Raw genomic sequence first — 14,725 nt, forward strand, 5'->3', positions numbered from 1 at the left:
TCCCCTCGGGTCCCGCCTCTTTGTCCAAGATTCGTTCCCTATTGGCCCCAATCCTCTTGCCACACCTGCTTCCCTTCCGGGCCTCCGGTTGGTCCTCTGTTGGGGCGGAGGCGGGCACCACAGCGGATGACTGGCTGGCTGCGTGGGGCGCAGGCGCAGAGAGGGGCGGGGTGCGGGGGCGGGACGAGAAGTCTCGATCTGGGCGCCCAGCGAGCTCACTGACCCCGGCAGGTGGCAGAGGCAGGAAGATGGCGGAGCTGCGTGCGCTCGTGGCTGTCAAGAGGGTCATCGACTTCGCTGTGAAGGTGACCGCCCCCCCCCCAACCTCCCCGAATCCCGCGGCCGTGTGCTTCCGGGGTCACTGTATGGGAGGTCTTCTCGTTCCTCTGATCTCTCCCGCTCTTCCCCCAAACGTCAAAGTACACCAGAGGGCAAAGATCAAGGACTTCAGATCTCTCTTCATTCAGACCAGGCCCCTCTGGGGTCATGACCCCGTTCCCTTTATTCGAGTCTGGACTCGCTGTCTTCATAGGGTGCAGTGCGAGTTACCTTCTCTATTTCTTACCTGCTGGAGGTGTCATGGCCCCTATTTATTAACACATGGAGAAACTGAGGCACAGAGAGGTCACTCAGCTAGGATGGGATAGAGCTGAGATTTCCGCTCCAGGTCTGTCTGACTCCTCAACCCAACTAAATGCCTTGCACACAAGCCACACTTTAACCTTTAGGCTGCTTTGCACACTCCGTTGATTATTCCAATACCGGGCGCTGTGGGAACCCAGAAACTGTCTTTTACCCTACGTAGCCACAGGGTGAGTGAAGAGGTCCTGGTGGGAAGGGAGGGTGAAGTGTTTGCTGGAGACGGAATCCCGTCGGACTGAGCTGGTGGAATGACTCACATTCTCCATGAGGGGGCTGGGGGCAGCGTCTCTGAGGGCCTGGCTTGCCCCCAGAGAGAAGCTGGTCTGGACAGAGGTGAATCAGACGCAGTCTCGCAGGCCCGTGTCTCCTATTACTTGGCTTAAAGCAGACTGAAGGTGGTGACTGCCCATCCACGTGTGTCCCCACCATCAGACTGGGGTTCCACCTCTGCGTCTCCAGCATTGCCCAGCATAGGGCCTAGCTTGCCAGAGGCCTCGGGATGCATGAAACCAGGGCCCCTGCCAGTTTGGGGGGTGGGGTGGGCAGGAGGTCCCGGCAGCCGGGCTTGGCGTGGCAGCTTCAGTGATCATAACTGCCCATGTGTAGTGAGCGATTACTACGCAGGAGCAGGGCTCCAAGTCCTTGGCAGAGATTAACCCATTCACTGCTTTCAAAAGCCGCTAGGTATTATCAGTCCCATTAGACAGGTGAGGAAACAGAACCGTGGAGGTTCTGTTACCTGCCAGGTCACCCCACTCCAGGCAACCAGAGTCAGAATCACAAGTGCAGGCAAGTCCCGCTCTGGTCTCTCCTCCTCCCCTTTTCACTCAGCAGCTGGGAGGCCTGATGACAGCAAATGGTAGGGATGTTGCTCGGGGTTCTGGGACCTGCCCTCTTGGTTTCCTCCGACCTGTAACGGTTCCTTCGGGCTCCGTCGCCCCCTGGGTCTCCTTCTGCCCCAGTCCTGGTCTCCATGGCCTGAGATGCCTGGGTCGTATCTGTCTCCCTGACCCGGCAGGCTCCAGTTTCGTGGGCTTTGGGTCGCAGCCGTATCCAGCACGGGGACTGGCATGGGTGTGTGCCGAATGAGAGAACAAAGAGGGGGGTGTCAGCTGCTGTCCTGTCCCTCCGGTCCATCCTCTCCCAGCCTCACAGCTCTTCCTGCACCGGGAGCTGCCCCGAGGCTCCCCAGCACCCTCAGGACAAAGTCCCAGCCCCTCAGTGTTTGAGACCCTTCGTGGTCCGGCCTTGGCCCCTGTTCTGCCGTCCACGGTGCCCTGTTCCTCCCTTACCCCTTGTGCTTCCATAGCTCCCACAGACAGGGCCCCTTCTTGGCTTGGGCCCTTGTCCCCGCTGGGCCTTCTGCTTGGATACCCTTCCCTCTCCAGCCCTACTTGTTCCTTCCTTGTCCTGCTTAACGCCGATCTGTCAATCGCATCGGCATTTAGTGATTCTCTGGTGTCCCCTGTCCCAACCCTCTCATGCTCCTTGTTGTGTCCTTGGACACTCCTGCAGCCCCCTGGGCTTGCCTCTCTGCACTCTTCTCCCACACTGGATTGGGATCCTCTGTCCACCCAGATGTCCCCTCCCCCCACTGGTGGCTCCTCAGGGTGCATGCGCTTCGTTCCACTCTCGCCTCACTTGTCACCTTCTCTGGGAGGCCTGCCCTGGATCCTGACTTAAAGTTGCAACCCCCATTGTTCCTGTCCCCTCCCTGGCTGTAATTTCACCCATACTCTTGTCTCTTTGTAATCTCCTCTCATTTACTGATTGCTCTCTTTAGGGTCTGTCTCTCCTTCCAGAATTCCAGCTCCAGGGTGGGGAGGAGGGTCTGTCTGATGTAGTCACTGCTGTCATAGTCATTGGTTCCCTCACAAGAACGGTTCAGAGCCAACTCCAGGCCAGCTGCCTGGGTCAGCTTCCTACTATGTGACCTTGGGGAGCTGCGTCACCACTCTGGGCCTTATTTTCCTCCACCCTACAATGGGGATAACAAGAGTACCTCCTGAATTGGGTGGCGGTGAAGATCGGATAAGCTCTTAGAATAGTGCCTGGCTATGGGGCGCCAGGGTGGCTCCGTCGGTTGAGCGTCCAACCTCAGCTCAGGTCATAATCTCACGGTTTGTGAGTTCGAGCCCCGCCTTGGGCTCTGTGCCGACAGCTTGGAGCCTGCTTTGGATTCTGTGTCTCCCCATCTCTGCCCCTCTCCCCACTTGCACTCTGTCTCTCTCTCTCTCTCTCTCTCTCTCTCAAAAACAAGTGTTGGCTGGCACGCAGTGAGTATTGTTATTATTGATAGTACTAGTAATTCAAGTTTATTTAGTCATTTGTTCAGAAACAGATGCTGTGCTCAGTGTGTGTGTGCACGTCTGTGATTGTGTGTTTAGGGTATTACTCAAGAGTCAACCAGTGACACTCAGTTCTGGCCCATGAGGCTGTACCCTTCAGAGTTTCTTTCAAGGCCCGGGGAGAGGCCGAGTCGATTTTGCATTCGTGATTTGGTATGCATTTTCTATTTATTTATTTATTTTTATTTTTCTTATTTTTTATTTTATTTTATTCTTTTTTTTTCTCAATATATGAAATTTATTGTCAAATTGGTTTCCATACAACACCCAGTGCTCATCCCCAAAGGTGCCCTCCTCAATACCCATCCCCCACCCTCCCCTCCCTCCCACCCCCCATCAGCCCTCAGTTTGTTCTCAGTTTTTAGGAGTCTCTTATGCTTTGGCTCTCTCCCACTCTAACCTCTTTTTTTGTTTTTTTTCTTCCCCTCCCCCATGGGTTTCTGTTAAGTTTCCCAGCATCCACATAAGAGCGAAACCATATGGTATCTGTCTTTCTCTGTATGGCTTATTTCACTTAGCATCACACTCTCCAGTTCCATCCACGTTGCTACAAAGGCCATATTTCATTTTTTCTCATTGCCACGTAGTATTCCATTGTGTATATAAACCATAATTTCTTTTTTTTTTCAACATTTGTTTATTTTTGGGACAGAGAGAGACAGAGTATGAACGGGGGAGGGGCAGAGAGAGAGGGAGACACAGAATCGGAAACAGGCTCCAGGCTCTGAGCCATCAGCCCAGAGCCTACGCGGGGCTCGAACTCACGAACCGCGAGATCGTGACCTGGCTGAAGTCGGACGCTTAACCGACTGCGCCACCCAGGCGCCCCAAACCATAATTTCTTTATCCATTCATCAGTTGATGGACATTAGGCTCTTTCCATACTTTGGCTATTGTTGAGAGTGCTGCTATGAACATTGGGGTACAAGTGCCCCTATGCATCAGTACTCCTGTATCCCTTGGGTAAATTCCTAGCAGTGCTATTGCTGGGTCATAGGGTAGGTCTATTTTTAATTTTCTGAGGAACCTCCACACTGTTTTCCAGAGCGGCTGCACCAATTTGCATTCCCACCAACAGTGCAAGAGGGTTCCCGTTTCTCCACATCCTCTCCAGCATCTATAGTCTCCTGTTTTCTTCATTTTGGCCACTCTGACTGGCGTGAGATGATATCTGAGTGTGGTTTTGATTTGTATTTCCCTGATGAGGAGCGACGTTGAGCATCTTTTCCTGTGCCTGTTGGCCATCCGGATGTCTTCTTTAGAGAAGTGTCTATTCATGTTTTCTGCCCATTTCTTCACTGGGTTATTTGTTTTTCGGGTGTGGAGTTTGGTGAGCTCTTTATAGATTTTGGATACTAGCCCTTTGTCCGATATGTCATTTGTAAATATCTTTTCCCATTCCGTTGGTTGCCTTTTAGTTTTGTTGGTTGTTTCCTTTGCTGTGCAGAAGCTTTTTATCTTCATAAGGTCCCAGTAGTTCATTTTGGCTTTTAATTCCCTTGCCTTTGGGGATGTGTCAAGTAAGAAACTGCTGTGGCTGAGGTCAGAGAGGTCTTTTCCTGCTTTCTCCTCTAGGGTTTTGATGGTTTCCTGTCTCACATTCAGGTCCTTTATCCATTTTGAGTTTATTTTTGTGAATGGTGTGAGAAAGTGGTCTAGTTTCAACCTTCTGCATGTTGCTGTCCAGTTCTCCCAGCACCATTTGTTAAAGAGACTGTCGTTTTTCCATTGGATATTCTTGGCTGCTTTGTCAAAGATGAGTTGGCCATACGTTTGTGGGTCTAGTTCTGGGGTTTCTATTCTATTCCATTGGTCTATGTGTCTGTTTTTGTGCCATATTTTATTTTATTCTTAAAAAAATTTTTTTTAACGTTTATTTATTTTTGAGAGAGAGAGACACACAGAGTACGAGTGGAGGAGGGGCAGAGAGAGAGGGAGACACAGAATCCGAAGTGGGCTCTGGGCTTTGAGCTGTCAGCACAGAGCCCAAGGCTGAACCCACGATCCGTGAGATCATGACCTGAGCTGAAGTCGGACACTTAACTGTCCGAGCCACCCAGGCACCCCGATTTTTTATTTTTTTAAATATTTACTTATTTTTTTTATTTTATTTATTTATTTATTTATTTTTTAATTTTTTTTTTTCAACGTTTATTTATTTTTGGGACAGAGAGAGACAGAGCATGAACGGGGGAGGGGCAGAGAGAGAGGGAGACACAGAATCGGAAACAGGCTCCAGGCTCCGAGCCATCAGCCCAGAGCCGGACGCGGGGCTCGAACTCACGGACCGCGAGATCGTGACCTGGCTGAAGTCGGACGCTCAACCGACTGCGCCACCCAGGCGCCCCTATTTACTTATTTTTGAGAGAGACCGAGAGAGAGCGAGAGAGACAGAGAGAGAGGCAGAGCACATGTGGGGGAGGAGCAGAGAGAGAGAGGGAGACACAGAATTGAAAGCAGGCTCCAGGCTCTGTGCTGTCAGCACAGAGTCCGACGTGGGGCTCAAACTCATGAACCGTGAGATCATGACCTGAGCCGAAATCGGACACTCAACCAGCTCAGCCAACCAGGTGCCCCAGCTGCATTTTCTTAAAGCAGATCCTCCAAAGGATAGAAACTTCAGGCCCCAGAAAACCTGTTTCCATCTCTGGGCCTTACCTCAACCAGCCATGTGTTCCTCGGTTCTGGGAGGACACGGCCTTTTCCCCTTCCCCTTGTTCCTTCTGCGCTTGGGACGGCTGGCACCTCCTCTTCCTTCAGGGCACACCTGTCACCTCCGTGAGGATGTTGGTCCTCTTTGCCTGCCCCAGACGCGATCTCCCGTAGAAGGGTCTCAGCCCTGACCGCCACCTTGACCGTCGGTTGTGGGCATCTCTCCCTGCCCACCGCCTCACTGTCTGGCCTTGGCCGTCCTGAATCACAGAGAAGTCCTTGAGCTGTGTCAAGAGTTCAGGGACGGCTTTCAGAAGTCACTTTACGAACACCTGCTCCTGTGTCGTGGGCCACGGATAGTAGGACCGACTCTCCTACCTCTCGAGGGCCCATCTGGCAGCCTGGAGAGTCTCACGATTCCCAAGTCAGACTTGGAGTGAGGCTCTATCTACTTCCTTGTGGTGTCATCCTGGGCAAGGCCCTTGGCCTCTCTGTGCCTCAGTTGGCCCATCTGTACAATAGGGATGGGAATGGCAGTAACTAACCTCATAGGCTGTCAGGACAGTTACATGAGTTCATGCACGTAATAAAGCCCTCGGGGCAGTCGATGCCTGCTGGGGTCATGGCTGTTTCTGTTGAACGTTAATAGTTTGCATCTTTAAGAGACAGACGTCCTGACTCATCTCCTTTGACTGATAAAGCCTCATTATTTAAAATAATTTGGAAAAAAAAAAAAAAAAAGACCGGCACGGAATTTTGAGACCATCCATTGTTTCCTGACTTAGATAATTGAACTCAACAGTGTTTTCGAAGCTTCAAATCTTCTCTGGCTTGAAAGGTCTTCCGTGGAGAAGATGAGCGGGCACCTTTCTCTGGTGCCGGAGCCAGAGGGCTCTCATCTCCTTCTGCTTGGGCGTGGGCAGCTTGGTGCCCAGGGTCTTGCCAGAGCAAGAGTGGGCTCGGGGCCCTCCACCAGCCCCCTGGCCCGTCAGCCAGCCTCTTACTGCGGGGGGCTGCTTTCCTGTTTAAAGGGGAGACCTATGTCTTGGATTTTATTTTTGTAAAAAGAGGGCTTTTGTGTTTTATTTTTTTTCATGTTTTTATTTATTTATTTATTTATTTATTTATTTATTTTTAAAAAAAATTTTTTTTTTTTTTTTCAACGTTTATCTATTTTTTGGGACAGAGAGAGACAGAGCATGAACGGGGGAGGGTCAGAGAGAGGGAGACACAGAATCGGAAACAGGCTCCAGGCTCTGAGCCATCAGCCCAGAGCCCGACGCGGGGCTCGAACTCACGGACCGCGAGATCGTGACCTGGCTGAAGTCGGACGCTTAACCGACTGCGCCACCCAGGCGCCCCTGTTTTTATTTATTTTTGAGAGAGAGAGACTGAGAACGAGAAGGGGAGGGAGAGGGAGACACAGAATCCGAAGCAGGCTCCGGGCTCTGAGCTGTCACAACAGAGCCCGATGTGGGTCTCGAACTCACAAATCATGAGATCATGACCTGAGCGGAGGCTGGATGCTTAACTGACTGAGCCACCCAGTTGCCCCTTTTGTGTTTTAGTTTCTATGCTGTTTACAAGTGTTTGAGCAGTTCTTCTTTTTTTTTTTTTTAATGTTTATTCATTTTCGAGAGAAAGAGAGACACTTCGTGAGAGGGGAAAGGGCAGAGAGAGAGGGAGACACAGAATCCAAAGCAGGCTCCAGGCTCCGAGCTGTCAGCACGGAGCCCCACGCGTAGCTCGAACTCACGAACTGTGAGATCACGACTTGAGCCGAAGTCAGACACTTAAGCGACTGAGCCACCCAGGCGCCCTTACAAGCGTTTGAGCGGTTTTAATGCAGCTTCTCACACGTGCGTCTGACAAGTTCTTTTTTGTGCAGGAACCTACAATATGCCAGGTGCTACGCTAGGCCTGTGAGTACGGTCGTGAACAGAGCTGACAGAAATCCCTGTCCTCAGGGACTTGACATTCTAAGGGAGAGAAGATTGATAGTAAATCTATGTAAGTACAGCATAGGGGCGCCTGGGTGGCTCAGTCAGTTAAGCGTCCGACTTTGGCTCAGGTAGTGATCTCGTGGTTCGTGAGTTCGAGCCTTATGTCGGGCTTGTGCTGACAGCTCAGAGCCTGGAGCCCGCTTCGGATTCTGTGTCTTCCTGTCTCTCTTCCCCTCCCCCACTCACACGCTGTCTCTCTCCCTCTCTCTCTCAAATATAAATTAAAGCCTTAAAAAAATTAAAAGGAAATGTCAGGGTATGGTGTGCAAAGTAAGGGTAAGTATTGTTCAGCAAACCTCACATTCTGCTGGCATTCGTATTTGTATGCAAGTATATGTTATGTATTTGTAATAGACTCCTGAGTATCGAAGATGCATTTCTCACCGTGGGTTATGGTAAACAGAAATTGGCGAAACATGCTTTCAGGCCCAAGGAACAGAGCAGTGACGGATCAGGATGAGATGTCAGAGGTCCCCGGTGCTTAGCACCTGTCTGAATGACACAATGAGAAGGTGACCCTCCACCTGCCTGTGGGACCCTGGGCAAGGCCCTGCCCCTTTCCCTGTCGTCCCCATCCGGCCCTGGCCTTCCCCGATCCCCTGACCCTGGCCCTTCCCTTCCTGGCTGGGCAGATCCGGGTAAAGCCTGACAAGACGGGCGTGGTCACAGATGGCGTGAAGCACTCCATGAACCCTTTCTGTGAGATCGCCATGGAGGAGGCCGTGCGGCTCAAGGAGAAAAAGCTGGTGAAAGAGGTCATCGCTGTCAGCTGTGGGCCTGCCCAGTGCCAGGTGGGAGAGGGTGCTGGGACCCTGAGTCCCGGGTCTGAGGGAGGAGGGACGGGACCAGGCTCCTGGGTACCCCTTGGGGCTACAAGCCAAGCCGAGTCCCTTCTCCTGGCAGGAGACCATCCGCACTGCTCTGGCCATGGGCGCAGACCGAGGCATCCACGTGGAGGTGCCAGCTGCAGAGGCAGATCGCCTGGGTCCCCTGCAGGTGGCCCGGGTCCTGGCCAAGCTGGCAGAGAAGGAGAAGGTCGACCTGGTGCTGCTGGGCAAGCAGGTAAGTGTGCCCATCCCTCCCCCCCCCGTCCCCATCCCTGCTCAGGACTGGCGGCGGGGTGGGCAGGAGCTGAGGCTTCAGGGGACCCAGGCTGGGTGGAGAGTTTGAGCAGGGTGGGCAGGGTGACGGGTGGTGGTGGGGGGGGTCCTATGGGGTAAAGTGGGAGCCCTGGGGGCTGTGGTGATGGTCTGGGTGGGGGAAAGAGAGGCTTGATGGGACAGAGCAGAGAGACCTGGGGCTGGAGGGGCAGCGCTTGAGCTGCAGGGAGTGAGGGGAGGCGGAGAGGAGGTGAAGGTGGTGCTGGGGTCTGGCTGGGAGGGACAGAGAGGAAAGTTGTGGAAGAACTGAGGCTGTGAGGAATAGGCTGGAAGGGGAGAGACTGGAGGCCAGGGGCTTGGGGAGGAGCTTGGGGGCTAACATTGAGCTAGAACGCTCCCTACCACCTGAGGTGGGTGTGAGTCTGGCTCAGCTGTTCCCTCTGGAGGCCGGGCAAACGACAGCCTTCCTTTGGGTAGCCTGCCCACACCCTCCCGTTTGAGATAGACATTGTGGCCTCACCCAGGGAGGGGCAGAGGATCTTCAGAAGAGACCCAGAAGACAGTAGTGGGAGGGGAGAGATCTAGGGGCGGGGGCTTAGGGACGAAGGCTGAGAAAGAGTGTGAGAGACTGAGAGATCAGACAGGGCCCTGGGATCGCATGGGAGACTCCGAGGTAGAGCCAGGGCCCTGGTGGGAAAAGACAGGGACCCCAGCAGGCTGGATCGGTCCCTGGGGAGAGGCGGAGGCTGATGAGTCTACATAGGTTGTTGGGTGTCCCGCCCAAGTCAGACCGTGGAAAACGAGAGATGACAAACAGCAAAGGAATCAGTAGAAGTCAGTAAGCTGAGGCAGGGGGCCTAACCAGAGAACAGGCCAAAAAGGCACAGTCTGGGTAGGCTCAGGGCTCTGGGGACCCAGGTCTCTCACCAGTGCCCCAGGACACTGGTGCTGGCATCGTGGCCTCTTGATGCCCCCTCCGTTCTCTGGTGGGTCTCAGACTCATGTCTTGCCTGTCCTGGTTGTCAGGGACAGTGTCTGGGACCAGGGCCTCCAACTGGGAAGGTACAGGATAAACTGGTCAGGACAGTCTTTATTATAGGTGGCAGGGTCAGAATCAAACTGGCAGAAGCCAAAAAGTGAACCTGTTAGCTCATATAGTTCAAGCTTCAGGCATGGCTTGACCCAGGTTCACATGTCAGCTCTAGGCTCCGCTCCTCTATCTTGTTTTTACCTTCTGCACCTCCAGGCCCATATCTCAGGAGCCCAGCAAGCTCAGCAGAAACAAAAGAGCCTCTTTCCCAAGAGCTTCAGGAACACTTCCAGAGCTGACTCTTCATTGGTCCAGCTTGAGTCAAGTACCAATCCCTGAACCAATCACTAGGGTCAGGGGATAGTTCCTACTCACTCAGTTCCCCAGTGCCGCTGGCCCAGGTCCTGGCTCATGGGAGGCTTCTGTGAATTCTACAGGGGGCAAAGATTTGGCACTGGGGATGCCAGATGACCTTGTGTGCCCCTGGACAGGTGACTGCCTCTCACCAGGCCCAAGTGAAGGGATGGGATCATTCTAGGCCAGGAGTCAGCAAACTATGGCCCGTGGTCACCGCTGATTTTATAAAGCTTTATTGGAACACCACCACGCTTGTTGCTTTATATAGGCACATTTCTATCTATGGCTGCTTGTGTGCCAGAGTTGCATCGCTGTGACTGAGACCGCATGATACTGAGAAAATGTTTGTTAATCCCCATCCAGACAAAGGCCCAAACGGTGTGTGAAAAGACCCGTTGTCGTACGGTCTTCTCTCTTTCTCCACTCAGGCCATCGATGATGACTGTAACCAGACGGGGCAGATGACCGCTGGATTTCTAGACTGGCCACAGGTGAGGCTGGAGTGAGGAGTACCTTCTGGGGGCTAGACCTGGGGGCTCAGAACAGGGCCGCCCTTGTTCCTGCCTTTCTGGAGGAAGGCGTGTGCAAGGACGGCTGCTCCTGCTGGCAGGAAGGAGAAGCGCACAGCCAGGATGCCAGGCCTCGTCCAGGCCTTTGGTGCTCTGTCTTCTCCAACCACACACCAACGTCATCCCTGCCCCAGGGCCTTTGCACTTGCTCAGCCCAGAACATGGTTCCCTCAGATTGCCTCATGCCTTTCCCACTCTCTCCTTTAGGTCTGTGCTCAGTTATTACCTCTTTAGAGAGGCCTTCCTTACCGACCCTGTATGAAATCCTCATGTCCCCTCCTCAGTTCCAGATTCCCCACTCCCCACCTCTGCCAGTCCAGTAGAAACACGAGCCACCTAGGTAATTTAGAATTTTTCACAGCCAGATTAAAAAAGTAAAAAGAATCCGGCAAAATGAATTGCCATAATATTTTATTTAACCTAACACATCTAAAATATTATCATCTCAACATATAAGCAATATAAAAACTCCTGAGCTCTGTCATACTCTTTTTTCTTTTTGTATGACGTCTTCAGAATCCAGTGTGGATTTTATTTTATTTTATTTTATTGTATTGTATCGTATTTTAAATTGTTTTATTTTATTTTATTTTAAATTATTTTATTTTATTTTATTTTACTTTATTTTATTATTTTTTAAGTTTAGTTATATTTTGAGAGAGAGTGAGAGTGGAGGAGGGACAGAGAGAGAGGAAGAGCGAGAGAATCCCAAGCAGGCTCCCTGCTGTCAGCACAGAACCCAACATGGGGCTCAAACTCACAGACCACGAGATTATGACCTGAGCTGAAATCAAGAGTCAGATGAGTGCTCGACTGAACCACCCAGGCACCCCTCCAGGGTGGATTTTATATCTACAGCACATCTCCATTCAGATGCTGAATTTTCATCAGAAATACTTAATTTAGACTCCTAAAATCCACAGTTGAAAACGTAGATTCACACACCCAGGTTGTTCCAAACACACTTCAAAGTTTTCCAGTGATCGCATTGAGTATTTTTTTAAATAGCTTTGTTGAGATGTAAGTGGTCTACAATAAACTGCACATTTTTTTTCCTTTTTAATTTTATTTTTTATTTTTTAAAATTTACATCAAACATACGGAACACTTCACGAATTTGTGTGTCGTCCTTGCGCAGGGGTGGTGCTAATCTCTGTCGGTTCGTAGGATCGAGCCCGGCATCCAGCTCTGCACTGACAACCTGCTTGGGATTCTCTCCTCCTCTCTCTGTCCCTCCCCCGCTTGCATGCATGCATGCACACGCTCTCTAAATAAATAAACAAACAAACAAGCGAACGAACAAACTTAAAAAAAAAATAAAGTAAGGTGAAAAATTCCATCCCGCAATCACACGAGCCACATTTCACATGCTCAGAAGACGCGTGAGTCCACTTGATTACCGTTATTACTTGGTTACCGGTCACTTGGTTACCAGCAGTGTTCCCGGCCAGGATAAATGCCCCCGAAAGCCCAGGCCTTGTTGGTCATGTTCACTGTGTATCCCCAGGGCTGGCTCATGGGGTGTTCGGATGAGACTAGGGGTGACGGAACATCCCGGCTAAGACTTGAAGGGTTTGTCCAGTGAGTGAGCGAATGGAGACAACGGGCCGATTAGACAGAGAGGGTGTAGGTACATCAGGAAATGTTGATTCAGGACTGAGGCACAGAGGGGCGTTGGCAAGAGTGTGGGCGTGGGCGCTGAGCAAAGAAGATGGGGTCCCCGCAGATGTTTCCAGGGTCAAGGTGAGCACATGAGTCTGTTGTTACCCCAGCAGAGGGGCCTCGAAGGGAACTCCTGGGGACAGAATGGTGGGTAGTGGGAGCATGACATGGAGCTTAGAGCCAGACTGCCAGCTCTTGGGTGACAGCACATTTTTGAGCCTCGCCCTGCCTCAATTTTCCTCATCTGTAAAGTGGGGATAATAGCGTTTCCCGTATAGAGTTCCTGAGGGCCTGATGACTTAGTGCGCGGAAGTTGTTTACACGCAATACGTGTTCATCATTATTAAGGAAGGTTAATAATAGGTCGGGACCTAACTGGCAGGTTCAGGTCATTAAGACCTACACGTTGGCTGCCAGTGAAAGTACAGATTTTTGAGATTCCCTTTCTGTGGCATCTTCCTGTTTGTGAACTTGACGTCTAAAGGTTACCTTGCAGGACTCTCTTCTGTTGTCTCATTCATTCGCTCACCAGTGCATGTGCTCACGTCGCTCTGTGCCTGCCGTGAATTAACCTCACCCACCCTCCCATCTCCCCAGGGCACATTCGCCTCCCAGGTGACACTGGAAGGGGACAAGGTGAAAGTGGAGCGGGAGATTGACGGGGGCCTGGAGACCCTGCGCCTGAAGCTGCCTGCCGTGGTGACCGCCGACCTGCGGCTCAACGAACCTCGCTATGCCACGTTGCCCAACATCATGGTGAGCCCTTCGCAGATGGGTCACCGAGGGCCCAAGGATGCATGAGTGCATTGCACGCCCAGGGACTTCTTGTAGGAAGGAAGGGATCATCACCCTGCGGAAAGGAAGAGTTTACTGTTCATCTTGGCTTGTAGGATGGGTTCATTGGGTCATTTTAGCCAATAGGGAGAGTTTAGTGTGCCATCTTAGCCAATAGGAAGGGCATCATCTCAACCGATAGGAAAGGTACAGTGGATCATCTCAGCCAATAGGAAGGGTTCAGTGGATCATCTCAGCCAATAGGAAGGGCATCATCTCAGCCAATAGGAAGGGTACAGTGGATCATCTCAGCCAACAGGAAGGGTTCAGTGGATCATCTCAGCCACCAGGGAGAGTTCAGTGGGTCGTCTCAGAAGGGTGGGTTCCGTGGGTCAGATGGGCCGGACTCCATTAAGCTAGAAGGTTGAGTTTGCGAGTCCATTTCAGCCCATGAAGGGCTTCTCAAGACAGCTAACTAAACAGGGACCCTCAGCAGAGGGGCTTCCCAGTAGGTCACATCTGTCTGGCTAGCGGGGTCCAGAAAAGTTCGGGCAACGGGATTGGTTCTGCAGACATGGCACTCGTGGGTGGGAGGCTGTGGGAGGCCGGGCAGGGCTTCAGCATCCCTGTGAACTGTCACTGCCCATGTGCAGAAAGCCAAGAAAAAGAAGATTGAGGTCATCAAGCCCGGAGACCTGGGTGTGGACCTTACCTCCAAGCTCTCCGTGGTTAGTGTGGAGGACCCGCCCCAGCGCACGGCCGGCGTCAAGGTGGAGACCACGGAGGACCTGGTGGCCAAGCTGAGGGAGATTGGGCGGATTTGAGCCCCTTCCCTGACACTCAGCAATAAAACTATGACCCTCCCGACGACCGTCTCTGTTAACTCATTCCGTGGAGACCTGTTCTTTGATTCATTCAACAAACATTTACTTAAGTCTCCCGTGTGCCAGGCCCTGTGCTGGGTGACGCCGGGGACCCAGGTGAGTCACATCCAGTCCCTGAGAAGCTTCCATGTTGGGGGGGGGGGTGGTTGGGATGGACCTGGGCAGAGCCAGCTGTAAGCAGAGGTGACACCACACACTCAGGAGCCCACCTGGGGCGTCTGACCTGGAATGTGGGGTCGGAGACTTCCCAGGTAGATGGCATCCTAGTTGAATTCCTGAAAGACGAAGATCAGTGAGGGGGTGTCACGCTGCAGAGCTTTTGCTGGGAACTCGCAGGTGCCAGGCCCCCGTGGAGACTTGGGGAACAGGAGACAGCAAGGCTGGAAGTTCTGGTTCTGGTTGGGGACACAGACAACATGTAAGGTGGGGATGAAGAGCCGGGGCCTGGAGTCAGACTCTGATTTTATTAGTTTATTTTTTTAAAGTGTATTTATTTATTTTTGAGAGAGAGCGAGTGTGCACGTGCCCGGAGGAGGGGCAGAGAGGGAGGGAGAGAATCCCAAGCAGGCTGTGTGCTGTCAGCACGGAGCCCGACGCGGGGCTCAATCCCATGAACCGTGAGATCGTGACCTGAGCTGAAATCAAGAGTCAGATGCTCAACCGACTGAGCCCCCCCAGGCGCCCCCAGACTCAGTGATTTTAGA

The 14,725-nt window shown here is 52.2% G+C and overlaps 1 protein-coding gene across 1 annotated transcript; it reads left to right on the forward strand.

Moving 5' to 3' along the window:
* The first annotated feature begins 162 nt into the window (after positions 1-162).
* On the forward strand, positions 163-14,004 carry ETFB (electron transfer flavoprotein subunit beta). The gene is made up of 6 exons (XM_045441651.1): positions 163-305; positions 8,278-8,436; positions 8,549-8,707; positions 10,561-10,623; positions 12,961-13,119; positions 13,791-14,004. The coding sequence occupies exons 1-6, from the start codon at positions 249-251 to the stop codon at positions 13,959-13,961; spliced, it is 768 nt and encodes a 255-aa protein (XP_045297607.1). The 5' UTR covers positions 163-248; the 3' UTR covers positions 13,962-14,004.
* Positions 14,005-14,725: the final 721 nt, after the last annotated feature.

This window comes from Leopardus geoffroyi, chromosome E2 (genome assembly GCF_018350155.1).
Source record: "Leopardus geoffroyi isolate Oge1 chromosome E2, O.geoffroyi_Oge1_pat1.0, whole genome shotgun sequence".
Lineage (NCBI taxonomy): Eukaryota > Metazoa > Chordata > Mammalia > Carnivora > Felidae > Leopardus > Leopardus geoffroyi.